Source organism: Platichthys flesus, chromosome 1 (genome assembly GCF_949316205.1).
Source record: "Platichthys flesus chromosome 1, fPlaFle2.1, whole genome shotgun sequence".
NCBI lineage: Eukaryota > Metazoa > Chordata > Actinopteri > Pleuronectiformes > Pleuronectidae > Platichthys > Platichthys flesus.
Window position 1 is genome coordinate 845,238 of NC_084945.1, and position 19,750 is coordinate 864,987.

Consider the following 19,750-nt stretch of genomic DNA (forward strand, 5'->3'; position numbering starts at 1 on the left):
TTAAGAGGTTTTAAACACATGGAATGGAAATCAGCAACAGCAGCATAAAACCCAACCGTTACTGAACTCAAGAAGCTCAGATAAACAAATCTTACATGGATTCCTCGGCTTGTTTCTTTGCATCGGCCACCTGCTCCTCTCGGAGCTTCTCGGCTACTTGTGCCTGTTTCTCCACCTCAGAGAAACTCTTGCTGCTCACCTTCTGGGCTCCCAGGCCCTTCTTGGCCCCCAGCTGCATCAGAGGGAGAAGATGTGGTGCACATTAGAAACAGTGAGAGATCCAGACCTTCACAAATCAAGAGTGGGTTTGACTGTTTGTTCTCTCATTCATCTGCTGAAGGAGCAAAGTTTCACATTAAACTTTAGTCCCTGCAACTAGTGACGTAGAAACTAAGACGAGAAGGTCTCATACACAAACAGGGAGAACTTATTAAAACAATGACATTCAATTTAAGACCAAACTTGCGTTGGGAATAAACACCAGGAGTGACAGTGACCCCCTGTTGGACTCGCCTCGACCCCATTGGCCCCAGTTTGAACCACTCACATCCCACACAGCACAGTTTGCACCATCAGCACTTCCAGGCTTCACCACCACGAGGACTCATCATTCTCAAGCCATTCACTGTTAGACTTGCATTCCTATATTCAAGCTTCACTGATAAACAGAACCAGCAGAACCAGCAGAACCAGCACCAAACCAACAGTGAAGCTCAGAGCGATAATTCTTATTCTTCGGACGGGAGTAAAAGTGACGTGCAAAGTCAACATCAAACACATCTATTTCTAATCACATCTGTATTCCAGAAAATCTAAATTACCCCCAAAAAACAAAACCCATATTTGATTTATGTTATTTACCAAGTTTATGTGCATTCGTCTAATTTCATCTCCGTCTTACACCAGTCAAATAAATTCTAATACAAAGCGTTGACTCCACATGTCAATAAACCTCATCAATATTCAAAGCAGAAGATTTTCAAATGTCTTAAAATATGTTAAACTTCAAGCTGAGTGATGAAGTAACATTATTTTACTGAATATTTCCGGTGTCTCCACTTGGGGATTTTTCAGGGACTTTAGAAATGGTGATTAATCTGAATGAAAAAAGTCAATTGTTTGATATATATATATATATATATATATTTTGGGCTTCTTGGTTTCTCTCCTGTTCCCTCAGCGATCAGGATATGAGGTCGTGATTGGGTGAAAGTATGACTCACCCCTTTCTTGGCAGCCATGGGCTTCTTCTTTCCAATTAGGGACGTTTTCACATCTGTAAAACAAGAAGACATTTTATAAAAACTATAAAATACTTTCACAAGAAAAGGAGTGTGTTTTTATTGTGCGACACACAGACTGTAAATAAAGATGGACGACATGACAGATTCCCAAATGTGAAGCCAAATCCTCTTGATCACCCCTGGTGGTTGGCTGCAGTATAGGTCAAAAACAACTTCTCCACGTTAACAAATGGGACATGAACGAAACAATGAATCAAAGACGACATTAAATAAACTAGTACTGCAAAGACTCCAAAAGACAAGAGGTGCAAGATGGCCGTGTTCATGTATTTGATATTTTGCTTCATTCTTTCACATTAGGAGGAAGTGGAGACGTGTCGGCCATCTTTATTTACAGTCGACGAGGTGATCAATCAAACCAGCACAGAGAGCGACGCTCGGCCATTAAGGTTTTTTCACCTCAGCTTCACTAAACCTCAGATACGGAACCTCTCGGTCTTTGTTCACTTGTTTTGGAGGAGAGACAGATGAAAGCTTCCCGCTCACATAGCACAGATGTTACTCAGCTCCCAGAAGAACATGTCAGGCAGAAACTTGACAATAACAAATATTTCAGCGAGGGTTGGAATTCAAATTATAGATGCATTAGAGGACGTTTCTTTTTTTCCACTTGTCAGAGTGTTAACCTGAGGTGTGTCTGTGGCTCTCACCACACTGATGAGCTGCAGGTATGTGACACAGCTCCACAATGACTGCTTTACTGTTACATAACCTCAATTAAAAGACTTTGTTCCAACCAGAGACACTTGTTCAAAACAGCAGCTGCTAACCAAAAATCTAATATCACCAGTTCAGCTGTTTCCACTGCGTCACGAGCAGAGAGGAGAGCGGCTGTTATGATGTGAGTGAAGCAACACAACCATGCGTCTGCAGGACCAGTGCAAACCAGTGCAAACCAGTGCAAACTGAAGGCAAATAACCTTCAAGTGTTCGTCCTTCCTGGGACGACAAACGCATGGAGTCGTCTACAAGACGAGACAAACCAGTCGCCACCATCATGATCCAGACACACAAGGGGCGGAGTGGACACAATAATCAAGACACGACATAATAAGTATTTTCTTTAGATGAAACTGTGAAGATTAGTCAAACAGTTCCCCTGAGAGAAAATAATCAGCAACTAGTAACTCCTATTTATTCATATTCATAATTCTACGACTTTTAGAGCCAGTTCAGGGTCAGTTTTGAAAATCACATTAAGTTTCGTGAAATGTGACATTTACAATTCAATCTATTCATTGTGTTTTAAAGCTCTAGTTCGAGTCGCTTGAATTCTCTCAGCTTAATTTCTTGTTTTTTCTATTTTGTGATGCACGTTGTACTACATCTTTGTTTTCAAATGTTGCATCAATTAAGTTCTACTATGATTAATAATTGAGACTAAAGAAAAGAAGGAAACCAACTTGTGTCAGACCTTTTCTTAGCTGGTTGGATTTAATAAGTGAGACTCATTACATGTTGGAAGGCGTGAGACTGAGAAAACTTCCCACTTCTTTTTAATCGGTGTTGACAGAAATTATCTCTTGATCGTTTACGGCTTGAGTGCATGTGACAAGCTGTCAATCATGAAGTTGTGAGCAGGTATTTATGAGCAGATAATAAATCTGTGCGTGACATTTGGTGACGGCTCTGTTGAGAACTAGATTCAGTACCTCAGCCGTCGGGAGGTAACTATGTTGAAACAAGAGAAAACATTTTGTGCACAACAACAACCACTAACCACAGGTGTGTTATGACCAAAGTCTCATTAGACAGATATGTTCAATAGTGGGATGTGCAGCATTTAAATATTTACATTACCCTGACATAAGATTTATTTATTGTCTACAGATACCAAGCTGCAGAGAGAGCGTGAGGCCAGTTAAACCCACTGGCAGGTCGTCCACCTCTCACATGAGGGGACATCCTAGAGGACAGCGCAGGACGATGCTCGTGTCTTTACTCAAAGAGACTGAATCAGACCGACTCACCCATGGAGGCTTTGGGTGACGTGCTCAGACCCTCGATGCTGGGTCCTTCCTCCAGCTCTGGAAAAGGATAATAACGGATTAAAAAGACCAAACTTCTGAAGGGATTCCAGTTGGTTGGATTGTCTAAACGGAGTCATCTCTGGCTGATGCTGTTTCATGTTTACAGCTGAATCTCTACAGTTCAAACTCTGAACGGAGGAAGCCTACTCAACTACCAGCACCTAATCATTTACACTACATCCATATGATTTCATTACAAATCAAAGTAGTAGAACCTGAACATCACACTTCTAATAGTAGCGTGCTCTCATTCTAATTCCCTGAGGGAGGACATCACCAGGACATAACACAGACCACATCAAACCAACACCTGCAGAGAATTCCTTTGACATGACTCAACACAGAATGCAACAGGTCTGGTTTACTGACGGGAGCCTTCCTGGCCTTTGGGTGTCGTGTCCGTCAGCTGCGGGGAGAGGTTGGCTCCGTTCTGCTCGGGCTCAGAGGGCGGCGCCATACTCCAGTCATTAGCAGCCTGGAAAGGTAGACAAATATATCTTCAATTTGAGCGAAGAAGAATTTAACGGAACCACGTTAAACCAGTTTGTCATTATAGATAGATCATATTATTTCAGATGAGTGCAAAGAAACCAAAGGAATGTTAACAAAACGTCACACACCTTCTCATTTTAGGTTATTTTGATCAACATATTTCAACACTTACAGTTTAGCCCTAACTTGTCCAACCTCAACTTCATGTATATTTATGATCCATTCATGTTAATGGTTTTTGAGACTAATTTAAATCCAATTCAAACTCACAGTAATATGTGTCATTCAATAAACAATCAAATGTCCAGCTCTGTTCACATCTGGTTCTAGTATCATATCAATGAGATCCTTATTTAAATATCAGTTTGTGTTTTGCTTTCACAATAAAAGAATATTGGTTATTGCATCATTAGTCCTGTATTGGAAATGTCCAACGTGTGGTGAAGGTTTTCTATCTCTGACGTGTTAGTGGACGATGGCTGCGACTTTATCACAAGCAAACAAACCTGTGTATGCTCGGCAAAAAAATCTGTCTCCTTCTTCTCGGGAGCAGCTGGGGTGCTTCCTGCAGAAGAGTCGATCCAGAGCTGGATAGAAGAGAGAGGAGTGTGTGTTATATTAGACAGACACACACACAGATTCACACAGGATGTCCTCATTAACACAACGTGTGGACTCTGAGCTACACGTGCTATCAGACAGAGATAATGTCAGTGATCAATAGGACACCAGATAGTCACAGTTATTACCAGAGTACGTTTGGCATCTGTGGGGAACAAAAATTAAACCTAAATATATATATATATATATATATATTTATAAAAAAAATTCAACCTAAATATATATATATATATATATATATTTAGGTTTAATTTTTTTTATATATATATATATATATATATGTATATATAAATAAAAACATATATATCAAACAATTTTTATTCAGATTAATCACAGGGTAGCTTTGATTAATCACCATTTCTATATTCCATGTTTGTCAGTGAGGACTCATTCCATAAAGAATTTGATTGATACTCACATCAGAGCCATATTTAGACAACGCAGCATTAGCTTGCTGCCGAACCTTCTCCCTGTACATCTGGGCTGCACGGCTATTATACTTGGCATTGGTGTCGTTTGTAGAGCAGCCATGCTGACGGAAGAAAGACGTCTTCAGACCAGAGGAGAAAGGGAGATTATTAATTAAAGGTAATTACACTACCTTTAAATATGTCATCCTGATGAAATACACAGAGTCTTGTTTTGAATTGATTTTCTTTTGGGCCAGACAGCCTCATTAACTCACCGCGTTGGCGTTGCCTCCAACCTGCATACATCTGAGCTGAAACCAGTTCCAGTTGGAGTCTAACTCAGTGGATCTGAGGGGAACAGAAGAGATGTCAGCTCTCCAGTGTGACGGGCACAGGAACCACACTGGACATCATGTGTAAATGGTTGAGCTGATCTCAACAGTAGAAGATCAGAGTGAAAGGCTGAGAGAGGAGATCATGTTTAAATGTTCATGGCGTTGCACTTGTCTGACATAGTTGTGTTACAGATGAGACGAGGGAGAGAAGAACCAACCCTGGCCACTCTCCACTCACTGGGGCTGTCAGAGAAGTAAGCAGCAGGACGATGAGATCATCAGCCACGTTGTTACTGAACTGACCTGATGAAGCTGAGGTGCACGCCCAGGGAGCGGTGGATGCCGGAGCAGTCGATGCACAGGAACACACCGTAGGGGATACTCGCCCAGCTGGGGTTCTTAGCAGCGCAGTCGAAACATGCCTGCGTGAAAACACCACATTTGAATACTGTTGTTACTGGGATAACTTCAGTGGGATCTGTAAGGGAGAGCCAGTGGACGTGCTGCAGAAACTTGGACTATGGGCAGAGAAGGTCTCTGGTTCAACTCCCCGGAGAGACAACAAAAAGACGAACCTGGATTGATCTGTCCAAAAATCCAAGAGTCTCCCTACCCTGTCTAGTGCCCCTGAGCAAGGCACCTTACTCCCCCAACATCTGCTCCCTGAGCGCCGTAAATGGTCGCTCACTGCTCTGTGTGTCCTGCACCAAAAAAGCAGAGGTTCCATTTCCCTACCTGCATGAGTGTGTCTGTGCATGAGTTTGGGACTAATAAATGAATCATAATCTTAATAGACCAAGATCAGAAAAGGAACTGAGCAGCCATCCTCCCCCTCTAACTGGACCGGTACTTCCTGTTTGAATCACGACAGAGAAATTACAAATCACCATTACAGTGCAGATATAACCTACGTCTTTAATGAACACTGAGGACATTAATGATAGCTCTTGTTCTGCCATTCAATGCACTAATTACCCTTAATCTAATCAATTTGTTTATTAATATCAACATGCACCGTATTAAATTACAACCTCATGTAGGAAACTCAGTCCAACCCTCTGCTCCTGGGTGACGTTGAATAATGAGGTCACAGAGGGTTAACCTTTGACCTGCTCTGGACAACCTGCATTCTGCACAGTTTAGCTGTTTGGTTAGAAATGACCATAAAGTTCTTGAATTGAATTGATCCCATCAGACCAGTGTGTTAAATTCAGTTCTATTCAGCGTGTGAAGGACCCGGTTGTGACCGGACGTGGGGCACCTGATCTTGACCTTTGACCTCCCCACTCCAGTTAGGAAACCACTACAATAGATCCTTCACAGAGAGCCTTCTGTGGGTACCTCTTAAAATGAGAACAGTAAAACCTCCATAGAAATATTATTGGAACTTTAAATGACCAAACTCACCAAAGAGTATAGAAGACAATTTCAGCCATGTGTAGTTACTTCACGAAGATATTTATAAAGTAAGTTCATCTCTTTTCTGAACATTTTACTACAGTAAGTTTTTTTTCCCAGGCTCTGATCTTCCTGAGTATTTAAGTAATTTAAAATGTATTTATTTGTTTACATACATACAATTTGTATTCTTCCATTTGTGCCCTAACGTCCTGATTCTCTTGTTACATCTGCATGAGAACAGTGATCACACAAATAATTCACAGGCCACAGAAACCCTGCGACAACCAGAGGAAGAGCACACAATGAACATTTCAACACAACAGGACGAGGAATCAATTCACCTCCACTTTGAAACCAGGACCAAAGTGAAGGCTTCACCAGACTTCAACCAGGACTAGTGACATGATGGTAAGAGCTGAACCAGTTAGTTACCTCATCTAGAATCAAACCCTTTCATACGTGTCTCATCAGATGAACCAGATGTTGTGTGTCTGCAGTGAGAAGCGCAGTAAAGTGATGTCACGTGAGACTAGTCAGTGAAGAAGTATCGAGGACGTTGACTCGCAGCTTCACAGAGGAACACACACAACCTGGTGTCCACGGACTCATTGTGTTGTTTAGTTTAAAGGTGAGAGCAGAAGCACTGAGGAGCAGCTCGGTGGGTTCGGGTTCGGTTCGGGTTCTACATGAGGAACCGGCGCTGAGCCCGGATGTTAGACAGACGCTTCACGGGTGGAGGTCCCAGGGGCATGGACGTGTAGCTGCTCGTGATGTGGTCACAGATCCGGTGCGAGCTCCACCTCATCCAGGGGAGACGTGGCCTTCAGCTGCTTCACCGGCAGCTAGCCGCCGCTAGCCGCCGTGTAGCCGGGCCTAGCTACGGAGCAGCTAGCCTGCCGAGCTAACCGCTTCGTACCGGACACACACACCGACCGACTGACCGACCAACCGACCGACTGACACAGCGAAGGACCCGTTACCTTGTTGGTGGGAACAGATCTCAGCCTCTTGAAGATGGTGAGGATCTCTGTCTTATTTGGTTCCGTCGCCATCTTGCCACTCTGACACTTTCCATGAGCTGACGTCACTACGGGTCCTCGCCTGAGCCACATCCGAATGACCTTCGCTCTCGATCCGTGAATTCTGACCGAGTTCACCGGTTTGTTCTATTTACTGATTTTAATGTTACACCTGCCCCAGCTCAACCAATCAGCATCGACCTTATTTATCTGACTTGTTTATTTATTTATTAGAACTTTTCCAAATCTGAGCTTCAAAGAAATCAGAATCAGAATCAGAAAATATTTATTGCCAAGTAGGTTTACACCTTCAAGGAATTTGCTCTGGTTATTGGTGCTTACAATGAACATAGAAACATAAAAACATAGAAACACAATAAATACAACACAATAAAAAGAAACAATATATATTTACTCACTATTTACTTCTTATTTATTCTAATATTTATACAAAGTAACATTTATTTAGACATAAAATATATATAATAGATAAAAGATATAAAAAGTGAAATGCAAGATGGAAAACAGTGAACAGTGTCAGATTGCAATATGCAATGTAATGCAGTATAATATAATATAATATAATGTGTTATAAAGGCAGGTAATGGAAACATGAGGACGGCAAAAGTCTGGGATTCACAAATATTAAAAGACAATATTACATTTTAGGAACTGTAAAATACATTAAATCCTTTTAAATGGATTTTTTATTTTTCTTATTCTATTAAATAAAATTAAAAGTTTAAATCAGGAAAGGCTCTCACATAAAAGTATGTTTTTAACATCTTCTATCTATCTATCTATCCATCCATCCATCCATCAGTGTAATTATAGCTGCAGTCGGGCCTCAGATCTGGTTATTCCTGTTTGGTGGAAACAGAGAGAACCACCTCTGGTCTCCACCTGTGACGGAGAGCCACTGTGCGATCAGACTGGTGTGAGACATGATGGAGGCAGGAGCACTCGTCCTGCTGCTGCTGGCTTTGCTGGGGTCTGCGTCCACTCTCAGCTTCTATGGAGACAGTTTGAGCTTCCTGTCTCCGAAGAAGAACAATGACGGCACTTTTACGGTACAGTCTCTTAAGATCAACTCAGGCTGATTTTTTAGAATCAGTGGAAAATGACTGTAGTTAAAGAGAGTCAGTGTAAATGCTAACAGTGAGATGACTCAGATTAAAACGTTCTGATGACTTGATAATCGAGGGTTTCTTTATAGGGTTAGGTGTTGATACGTATCAAATTAACTGCAGCCAACAGTGAGTTTTCTGTATTTTTCCTACGTACTTGCTTCGTTGTTCTTGTGTTCGGGTTCCTGAGCCGGCCCTCCCAGCATGCTCTCTGCTAAAGCTCTACATGGTTCTGGTCGTGTTCTGTGTTTTGTTTTGCATCATCAGAGAAGTTTTGGGTCAGATACGACAGTAAAATCCTTCCATGTCTCACAGGATCACTTATCACCAGGAGAGAAATATGATCACGGAGCTTTTAATTTGAAATTTCAGCCCTAACTCACCTGATAGATCATATAGTTCACTTCAGATGACAGAAGATAAAGTTCAAGCAGATTATTACTTCTGGTTCACCAGTCGATGTCTCATATACAGAAGTGGACATGAGGGAACATGAGTCTGATGGGAGCCACATGCAGGAGATGAAGAAACGTCCTCAGCTTACAAAACCAAAGATTATTTCTGACTCCAACAAAACTTTCGGGGATTTTTAGAAGCAGCGCAGAGGAATTTGTTTTTTCATGTTTGAAAAACCAGCCCGACCGCATTGACTCACTCTTCCTGTTTTTGTTTCCACTGTTCTTAATGTACGAGGAAATTCAAAGCTCTTTATCGACGCTGTTCTTCCCTGAATGCTGCAGGTGAGCTTCACCCACAGACAGAACGGCCGGAGCAGCTGCCAGGACCAGTCGTCCTTCACTTGTGACGGAGACGTCTGCACCAGCTTCGATAAGTCAAGTGTCCTGCAGACGGACCAGGATGCAACAGGCCTGGGCCGCTGGTGCCAGACTGAAGGACACACGACGGCGACCATCTCGACCAATGAAACCTCCTTCACCATGAGGTCAGTCAAGGTGGCAGCACAACAGGCCTGAAGGGGAATGTCCCGAATGTGGGACGCAGACAGGATCATTTGATCCACATGTGGTTAATCTGGGCCTCAAAATGGGTAAAAGGAGATCAACATGCCATCTGAAATAAGGTCAAAGGCACATTTGTGCTAAGATATATATATATATATATATATATATATAAGAATAATAATCTTAATATGGCGACGCCTGCGAGCTAGTTCTGGCAGGCAACTCGAGCTGCGCTGCGCCAATCACGTGACATACATCACGTGACATACATCACGTGACATACATCATGTGACATACCTCAATCTCCACAACCATCTATAATACACACCCACCTTATCAGGTGGTCTATTTAACCAGAGAGACATTTCCCATCAACCCCTCTTGCTCGCACTGCTGCTGCAGTATTGCTACCTGTTGCTTCAGTCCCTCCACCACCCCAGCATCCACCTGTAGGCTCCAACGGGGGGTTACAAGTATTTGCTCATCACTCCCATCATTCCTGTGTAATCATATAGGGGAGTGATTAAGTTGGAGCCTAGACGCCAAACACTAAATCTGTTGTAATAAATGTATTACATGATCAAACGTGAGTTGTCTGACAGAAATAATTTCTTTCATATTAATTTCAGATTCACTTTCTTTGTTATTTCTTGTAGAGCTGAACTGAAGATTAATGTGACTTATAAAGCAACTCATACATGTTTGAATGTTCGCTCATGGGAAACCATTAATTTATATATGTACAAAATATTTGACTGGTTTTAGAAATTCCCTCAATTTTGTGAACAATGAAAATCAAGTGACTAGTGTTTGACCTCATTTTGTTTTAATACAAAAGGTCAATAATAATAATGATGATAATAATAGACCAATGTGTTTGAATTTGAAGTGGTTCAAACTAAAATTGATTTGATATTTGACTCTGACAAGAAAAGTTTAACAAGAAAAAAAACTAATAAAACATAAAGACCCTAGCCCCGGTCTGAGTGAACTGTTCTCAGACTGTCCCCCCCCCCCTCTCGTCCAGGGGCTCCGGCTGCTGCTGGGAGTCCAACGTCAACGGACAAACGAAGTGGACGAGTGTGGCAGAGTTGGACCTGGGAACTCGCTCCGACTCACGTGCCATCAACAGCTGTCCTGTGACCACGACAGTGTCCCTGATAAGGTACCAGCTCCTCTGCTCATGCTGGGTTCAGGTGTGACGGTCCTGGAACAACTCTGTCTCTCTTACTTCATTTCATCGCAGACATTTTATGTTTTGTTTTAATGGTTCTTTTATTTTCTTCATTGCTCCGAATGTTCCTTAAATATGTGGCACAGAACTTAAACAGAAAATTACAGCTTATAATGTTTTTTTCTTTTCATTACATTATTACATTACATGACATTTAGCTTTTATCTAAAGCGACTTGCAATAAGTGCTTCAACCATGAGGGTTTTCATTTTTAGTATCGGTATTCACTCATTTATGTTTTTATGTTTAATGATCAGATCAGTGCAGGAAATGTCTAAAACATCTGTAATTCTTCTTCTGTAAATCCCAGGAGGTACCAAAGGAAACAAACAAACAAAAAAGCTTAAACAAGATGTCAAGGGATAAAGTTTCTACAAAACTACATGAATGATAATGTGTGTTTAGTAAAGTAAAACTCACTTATATTGGTTTTATATGGGTTTTAACATCATCATTATGTGTATAAATATTTTCAAATTGTGTCATTCTTCATCAAATCAAAATCACTAACTTTAAAATTAGATTGAAAAAGAAAAAAAGCTTAATGGTCAGTGTTGTGTTTCCACTCAGGGTTCCTCAGAACTGTTTTTTAAGGATTCCTCTTCTGGCTCATGATCCAGACGGAGATGACGTGAGATGCAGCTTCAGCTCAGGGTTCACGGTTCCCTCCAACTTTACTCTGGACAAGGTGAACCATCACTAAACCAGTGATTAATACACGGCAGAGCTCCAGGGGCCCTGATATTCGTATTATTCATCCTTTATTTGTAATCGAATGAATGAACGTTTGACTATTACAGTTTATATTAATCACTTATTTATTTGGTCTTTCCAAGAATGAAAAATGAGCAGAAAGAAGAAACGTCTTGTATTAACATGCTACTTCATATAGATGACCTTTAATACAGATGTTCATCCCTTTTTTCTCAAAATCACATGACACTGCCTCAAGAAGAAATTTAATATCTGATGAGTCACCTGAAGAAAAAGTGTCTTCTTTTAAATCTTAAAGCTAAAAGTTTTGATTTGATATTTTTTACATTTTTTTTTTTACAGTATTTATTTTCACTGATAAGTTGAAGGACGACTGTGTTTTTTAAATCAATAACAATGTTCAGAAAATGATTGAATTCCTTTTCTGTGGAGATCAAAGTCCAAAGAGACCCAGACCTTCTGAAAATGAACCATGGAACCGTTGCTGTGTTTCCAGGACGCGTGCACGCTGACACGAGCAGGTGGCGTCTCCGCTGGCGTCCATGTGTTTGAGTTGATGCTGGAGGACTTTCCTTCTAAGAACATCACTGTGTCGTACGCAGACGGCTCGTCAGAGTTCCACAGCGTCTCCGGCGTGAAGTCCTCACCTCTCTGCACAGTCAAGCTGCAGTTCACAGTGGAGGGTGAGTGGTCCTTTGAATTTACATCTGTAATCAACCGATTTAAGAAAAACAAGGCTATTAAACCTGATAACCATAAAACAGCTTTCCTGTCAAACAGACGTTACAATATTAAGCCTGAGTCACAGTATAACAATGTGTTTGTAAACCAGAATAATTAATAATAATTAAGTAAAAGTAGAAGATAATAGAGTTGAAATTTAAGTAGAATTGTCACAATTATATGACAATTTGTTGATCATCAAAAACAAGTCACCTCAGTTTTACCTTGTGTCTCATTATGCTAGTCTGTATATTATATTCATTTCATTATATTATTTCTAACTATATTGAGGCTTTGTTAACATGATATTTTATCCTCTCATAATTTCACTGAACATTGACTTCACTGACTTTTTCTCATAATTAGTTTTAGATAATATATAAAAGACTCGGGAGGTTTACTTTGCCACAAGCTAAATAATACTGCTTGATTAATGTAAACGTTCTTTTTTTTTTTACTACTGAAAAATGTATTAAAATCTTTCTAATTGTTACCTGATGAATTTACATAAATGTCTTTACAATAATAACTGACCTGTAAAGGCGTTCATGAATGAGCAAAGTCATTTGTATCTTTGGCTGCACTGAATTAAAAAGTAAATCATTTCTCTGTGAATTGTGATGGAGTAGAGGTAAAATGGAACAAATAACATTAAGTAAAGTGCAAGTACATAAATACTTTACTGCTAATTTATTTACTTCAGTTGATTGCTTCCAATTTATTTTTCAGTCACTGTAAAATCAAATATTGTCACAGTTGGTTGTCTGTACTATTCTCAAAGCAGAAGTACAAAAGTTCATAAACGTACAAACTGAAGATCTGAGTTTAGCTTTAACCTGGATCACATCATGTAAATAAAGATGCTGATCCTGGGTCAGGGGATTCATCGTTGACAACAAATGTAAAAAGAAAGAAGAGGATGTGCTGTTCACAGCCGGTGGTGTTTTGTTTCAGTCCTTGCTCCAGTGCCAAGGTGTGACGTTGGTCATGTGCAGCCCGTGTTCTTGTCTAAGACTCCGTCACATGGGGACGTTCTTCACGCCACCGTGGGTCAGCCGTTCACGCTCTACGCCCAAGCACAGGCTTCCCACAGCAGGTATGTACTTCACACATGTGTTAACCAATCATACGTGTCAAATAAAGATCATAGTTTCAAGTTTCTCCTGCTCTGTCCCCATTTGTCCTGCAGCATCCATGACTTCCAGGTCAGCGGCCCTCAGAACATGAGCAAAACCTTCAAGGATGACACACTTGGAAAAGCCGAGGTCACCGTGCAGTGGACGCCACAGCTCAGCGACCTGTACAGATTCGTCCCGTTCTGCTTCACCGCGGAGACCAATGAAACGTCAGTGTTTCCACGTGAATGTAGTTCTATAAATCTGTTTATCGTTTTGTGAATCTGAATCATCTTTTCTTTCTTATGTCCTTCAGCCAGTCGGAGATGAGGTGTGTTGTTGTCATGGTGACCCAATCATCTATCACTCAAGGTTGGTTCATCTCCCGTTTGAATAATAATTTAAAAAACCCGTAATGGCTATATATAAAACAATCTATGACTGGAAGCAATGAATGAATTCAGACGTCAAAAGCTCATAACAAAACGTCACATCTGAGCTTTATTATGCTTTTCCATAATTTTCTGGATCGCCCCCCTGGTGTCTGGCTATAGTATATTTCATAAGCCCCTCCTTCTCCATGGAAAAACAAGCAGCGATGTCATGATTGACAGCTGAGACTGACTCAGGATTGGTTGTGTCTGTTTATCGGGCGGAAACTCGATACCACAGCTCCACCCCAAGATCACACAGACCTTTTCTACAATTGATGTAAAAGCAGAAGAAGGCAAAGTTGACTGAATATCCGAGTGGCAGGAAGTGGATGGGAGGCTGCACACCAGGCAGTTTGAGATAGATACGAGCTTTCAGCTATAATTCTTTTAATTCTGCTCTCGTTGAGTCCCTTAACACAAATATAGATCAGGAAATGAGCATAAGAGCAACCCTGTGATGCTCTGAACCAATATTTCACTTCTTGATAAGGAGTTAATGTGGATTCTGATTTAAAGGCAAGGCCACTGTTGAGTGCTCACCCAACAAGATGACGGTGACCCTGTACGCTGCCTCCATGCCTGGCATCGACGAGAAGTTCCTGCAGCTGAGCGACCCTTCGTGCTCCCTCACCTCCAACGGATCGCAGATCACTGGCACCATGTCGTTCTCCGCCTGTGGCACAAAAGTTGAGGTGTGGAGGGACATTTACTTTTTTCACATGATCAAATCTGTGTTTTTAAGAGATTAATTAAGAATGAAAGAATCAGTTTGTTCTGCTCTCAGCTGTTCATGGCCTTTCTACCACGTCTGTTTGTCGTTAATCAAGGATTCAGGGGACTACATCACCTTCAAGAATGAGATCAACTCCTTCGAGCTGCCCAACGAGATCATAACCCGCAGGAGGAAGGTTAAGATTGGCTTCTCCTGCCAGTTTCCAAAAACCATCAGCATCTCCAGTTACTACAACCTCGACAAGTCAGATTACATTTTCACAGAGTCCAGCTTTGGCAGCTTTGGCTACACCTTTGAGATATTCCCCGATAGCAACTTCACAAATAAGGTGGAGGCCAAGGCCTATCCAGTGGAGGTCAAGCTGTTGGACATGATCTACATGGGCATTCAAGCTCAGACGGAACTTCCAGATGTGAAAATATTTGTTGAATCCTGCAAAGCCACTCCTGATGACAACCCTGAGAACCCCCTCTTCTATGACCTCATCAAGAACGGGTGAGGGCTAATGCCAAAATCCTTTTATTGGTACACATGGAAGATATAAAAAATTGTTCTCATGCAATGTGTTGATTGTGTATCCTTTGTTTGTAACAGGTGTCTGAAAGATGAGACAATTAAAGTCTTCTCCTCTACTGGGCCCACGTTCAAATTTGGTGTTCAGGCCTTCAAATTCACAGGAAACTTTGACCAGGTAACTCAGGATGAGCTGAAACTTTAAATATTAGATTAGGCAGTTTTCCAATGAAATGGCTGAATAAAGGTTTATTAAATGTAAACTCAACATACAACACAAACAACATTTAATTTGACTCTCATTTATGAATCATTTGATTACTTCAGGAACTCTAAACACTGTCTCCTGCCACCTTGCAGGTGTACATCACCTGCTCCGTCATCATGTGTGAGGGAGACAGTCCCTTTTCCAGATGTGCCCAGGGCTGCCTGTCGAGTGCAGCCCGCAGACGCAGGCGAGATGTGAGCAAGGAGACAGCTGGCCACGACATTACCCAGGGTCCTTGGCAGTTTATCGGAATGACTGCTCCCAAGGAGGCAATGGCAGATAACACTGTGATCATAAAGAGTGGCAAGCCCCCTGCAGGTTAATATGAACCTAACAACTCTAACCTATCTACCTACCTTCTTACCGACTCTACTGTACTCTACGGACCGACCTACCTACCTACGTATCTACCTATATATATATACCAACTCTACTCTATCTATCTACCTATCTATCTACCTACCTATCTATCTATCTATCTATCTACCTATCTATCTACCGACCTGCCAACCTACCTACTTACCTACTTACCCACCTACCCCTCTACTGACTCTAATCTAACCTATCTACCTACCTTCTTACCGACTCTACTCTACTGACCTACCTACCTACCTACCTACCTGCCTGCCAGCCTACCTACCTACCTACCTATCTACCTACCTGCCTGCCTGCCTGCCAGCCTACCTACCTACCTACCTACCTACCTACCTACCTACCTACCTGCCAGCCTACCTACCTACTGCCCCACCTACATACTTTCTGGCTGCCTGTAAACTGCTGTATTATTGTCTTTCAGTGACTCCTCCACCTGTTTCTTCAGACACCAAATCAAGCGTAGACGACTGGCAAGTCCAGAAGATCCTTAACACCAACGGCAGCAGCATCTTCTTCGGCTGTGCCTTCTTGTTATCAGTGGTGTTGATGGCTGTGGCTGTTAACTACTTCAGGCGGAGGAGAAAGGAAGACGACCGCCACTCTCTCATAATTTCAGGCTTTGATAACTAAAACTAAAAGATTAAATGCATCCAGTGGTGAATTTGCAGGAAGTCTTATATTACAGGGCAAAAGCCATGAAGCATAACTTAAGCTGAAGAACATAAGAATCGGTGACTGCTTTCTCAGCATGGATTTATCTGCACGAATCTTTTAGACTTGTTCAACTGGTTTTCTGTTGTATCTGGTGTTGGAATGTTTTAAGAATTACTGGTGCGTGAAATGAGTGAGGCGAGGCCCAATAGTCAGTAAGGTAAGACCGTATGAAACACAGGTGTATTCAAACAATGAGGATGCTGAAATACTAAATGCTCTACGGGCCTGGTTACTCTTGGTAATTACATGGTTTACCTGTGTGAACAAAACATCAACAGATTCAGACGTAATCTGCCTATTAAAGAACTGGTCAAACCTTCTGTGCATGAATCTACAAATCCTGTTTCATTTAATATGATAAATTGTTTTTCCACTGAAAGTTAAAATACCTTCACACATGATAAAAATGCACATGATTATGAGCATGATGAAATAAAAATAGTGTCACAGCAGCAAAACTTTACCAACAGCTAAATATATCACTGCTGTAATGGTGAAATCATATATTTCTGCAATTTAAATGGGATTTTATTTACAATAAATGAATGATGAAGACAATCGCTGATTGAAACCTTAATCACATCATAATAAACCTAATTCTGTGTGAGTTTATTCTGTGTTCGTTTTCATTTAATTGGACAAACTGAATTTTCTGACTATGTGATGAGGTTGTTTTATTTGTTATATGCCTTACGGACATAACATGGGATTTCAGACGAGGAGGGGATCGAACCACCAACCCAGTGAGCCCCCACCCCACCACAGGAGCTAACACCAGGAAGGATGGTGACATAAGCCAAAAAGAGATTTACTTATCGCCTTCTTTAAAATGTTGATGTAGGACATTTATTTGGAATAGATTTATCAGAGAATAACTCGTGAATCTTCATGAAAAGATCTTGTTTCTGATATTTAGGAGTGTGGTTCAGATCCCCAAAAAATCTTGATCTGTTGAATTTAAATGTGGTTCTTGAGGAGGCCCCGGCAGACAGAGGAGCTCATTTCTTTCCTCAGTTGAGTACAGTTCCTCTACATTCTCCTACATGTTTTCCACAAAAGTTCAGCGCAGGTGACCTGAAGGTGGCACTACACTTATGTACATAGTTACAATTTATTTTTAAAGTTAAGTTTCATATTTTACATTTGAATTATAATGTAAAACGATGATATGTAATGGACAAGTATCCATAATGGTTGATGAACTCCACTAAACTTAGGGGGTTGTTTGTGTTTTCCAACATCAAAAGATACTTCTCTAAGATAATCTACCTTCTTTCATTGCCAATCAAACCAAAGAGCTCATTTTGGCGTACCAGAAGATCTCAGGCCGCTGACATACCATCATAAGTGTCCACATCTCTCAGGACCAGGAACAGTTGTGTAATGTTGGGATTTTAAATTTTGTCTGTGTGTGTGTGTCTCTGCAGTAGAACTGAACTCTTAACAAATGCAGGAGGGTGGGGGCCGGAGCAGTTTGGGCCAGATATATGGCCTTCACACTATGACTTCTAATAACCTTTGCTGCTTGGTGATAATCTTGAAGTTGGTTAGAATGTGTGTGTGTCACATCGCTGGACAGTCTCACACCTGTCTTGATCAGAGGTCTGATAAGAGCCGCTGTCTGTTGTGGAGACTGTTAATCTTTGGCATACTATACACTGTACTTCAACTTGCTCTCATATCTAACTTTCAAAGAAAGATGGCGCTGTGACCGGCTGCCACAGTGTGTTCGTGCGCACTTCTGTGTTTGTTTTTAGTATTTAATTCTGTTAATTGCGACCCAACTCTGATTACCTTCACGATGGACGAGCTTCTTAACATCAGGGACACAACACCATCCGATTTATGTCCCAACTTTCTCGCCTCTTCCGTGGATTTAGTGGATTTACTGATTAAAGGTGCGGTGCTCCTCGGACACGCAGCGAGACTGAAGCGGAGACGGAGAGGTAAGCGCTCCGGGGCTCTGGTGCACTTCAGGGAGAGAGGATTACGCTCACCTCTCCCGAGCATTCTCCTCTCCAATGTTCACTCGCTGTGTAATAAGATGGACGAACTGCGACTTTTCTGACAACTAGAGACTTTTCCCTCTCTTCTGTCTTGTGTTTTACGGAATCGTGGCTGACCGAAGCCACACCGGACTCCGCTGCACAGCTGACCGGCTTTCAGCTGTTACGCGCGGACCGTGTTAGGATTTCAATATTTTACCTATATTCTCTGTCTGACTCAACTCTAAATGAATAAAAATAGAAGCAGTTTGAGCCAGATAAGGCCTTCACGCAAATGATTAATAATAACCTTTTCCTTCCTAGTGTGTAATCTTGAAAATTAGAATGTGTCTGCCTTACAGTTCTGTTTCGTTGTTTTGGTTAAATTGTTTTGAATGTCTGTACAAACAGAATATTGTTTTGATATAGCAAGAACACAATAATCTTTTCTCCAATTGTCAACACCATTGGCCCACATGCCATCAGCTGTGTCAAGGTCTTGGGAGTGGCTCCTTGTCACTTCCTTATTCCATACCAAGAGGATGGCCTACGCCTGCGCACTTTCGAGGAGGAAGAACCAAGACCTGCTGTTATAAAATAGACAGGCGCCGGCTGTTTGATGCGTTCTGATGGGTCTTGTGTTCTGATGCGACTTGTTGGATGCCCATTGCTTTGCTGATTGATACCTTTCATTGCTTTCTAAATAAATACTTGATTGAACAAACCGAGTACGGCTCATCTTCTCATATTTAGGATAAACCAACACGCCTGACAACCGCGACCCGATCCTCTCACGCAAGGCCAAGGGCGGAGGGATTTGTTTTTATATAAACCAGGGCTGGTGCAGCGACGTGAAAGTAATTTTACAGTCCTGTTCTCCGGACCTGGAAACTTTTTGCATCACCTGCAGACCGTTCTACTCTCCCCGTGAATTCACCTCTTTCATCCTGGCCGGAGTTTACACCCCCCCCCCCCGGCGTGCGCGAGGCTCAACGACAACTCGCTGAGCAGATACTGGGAGTGGAGAGAAGGAGAGAGAACACGTGTTCCCCCGGTACTGTCCTTGGGGACTTTAATAAGGGGAACTTATCTAAGGAGCTCCCGAAATACAAACAGTTAATAAAATGCCCAACCGGGGGGGATAACACCCTGGATCGCTGCTACAGCACCATCAGCAAGGCTCATCATGCAGTTTCCCGCGCTGCCCTGGGTCTGTCCGACCACGCTCTCATTCACCTGAT

At 41.7% G+C, this 19,750-nt stretch overlaps 2 protein-coding genes across 3 annotated transcripts in view; one reads left to right on the top strand and one right to left on the bottom strand.

Annotated features, from left to right (window-relative positions):
* The window catches only part of arfgap2 (ADP-ribosylation factor GTPase activating protein 2), a 10,803-nt gene extending 3,095 nt beyond the window's left edge, over nt 1–7,708 (bottom strand). Inside the window, exons 1-9 of the mRNA XM_062387660.1 lie at nt 7,574–7,708; nt 5,496–5,614; nt 5,133–5,205; nt 4,866–4,997; nt 4,333–4,413; nt 3,704–3,809; nt 3,275–3,331; nt 1,224–1,276; nt 96–232 (exon numbers count right to left, since the gene is read on the bottom strand). Of these exons, the coding sequence (XP_062243644.1) occupies nt 96–232; nt 1,224–1,276; nt 3,275–3,331; nt 3,704–3,809; nt 4,333–4,413; nt 4,866–4,997; nt 5,133–5,205; nt 5,496–5,614; nt 7,574–7,705 (890 nt within the window). The 5' untranslated portion in view covers nt 7,706–7,708. The remainder of the gene's footprint in view (nt 1–95; nt 233–1,223; nt 1,277–3,274; nt 3,332–3,703; nt 3,810–4,332; nt 4,414–4,865; nt 4,998–5,132; nt 5,206–5,495; nt 5,615–7,573) is intronic.
* On the top strand, nt 6,922–17,124 carry LOC133953490 (uncharacterized). 2 transcript variants are annotated; one of them, XM_062387450.1, is made up of 14 exons: nt 7,619–7,752; nt 8,436–8,682; nt 9,480–9,682; nt 10,729–10,866; nt 11,506–11,623; nt 12,146–12,332; nt 13,327–13,468; nt 13,562–13,717; nt 13,804–13,859; nt 14,438–14,613; nt 14,749–15,149; nt 15,249–15,345; nt 15,528–15,753; nt 16,232–17,124. In XM_062387450.1, exons 2-14 carry the CDS (start codon nt 8,557–8,559, stop codon nt 16,438–16,440), a joined length of 2,235 nt encoding a protein of 744 aa, XP_062243434.1. In that variant the 5' UTR covers nt 7,619–7,752; nt 8,436–8,556; the 3' UTR covers nt 16,441–17,124. The 2 variants fall into 2 exon arrangements, with proteins under 2 accessions (XP_062243517.1, XP_062243434.1); XM_062387533.1 differs by lacking the exons at nt 7,619–7,752; nt 8,436–8,682 and adding an exon at nt 6,922–7,001.
* The last annotated feature ends 2,626 nt before the right edge of the window (nt 17,125–19,750 follow it).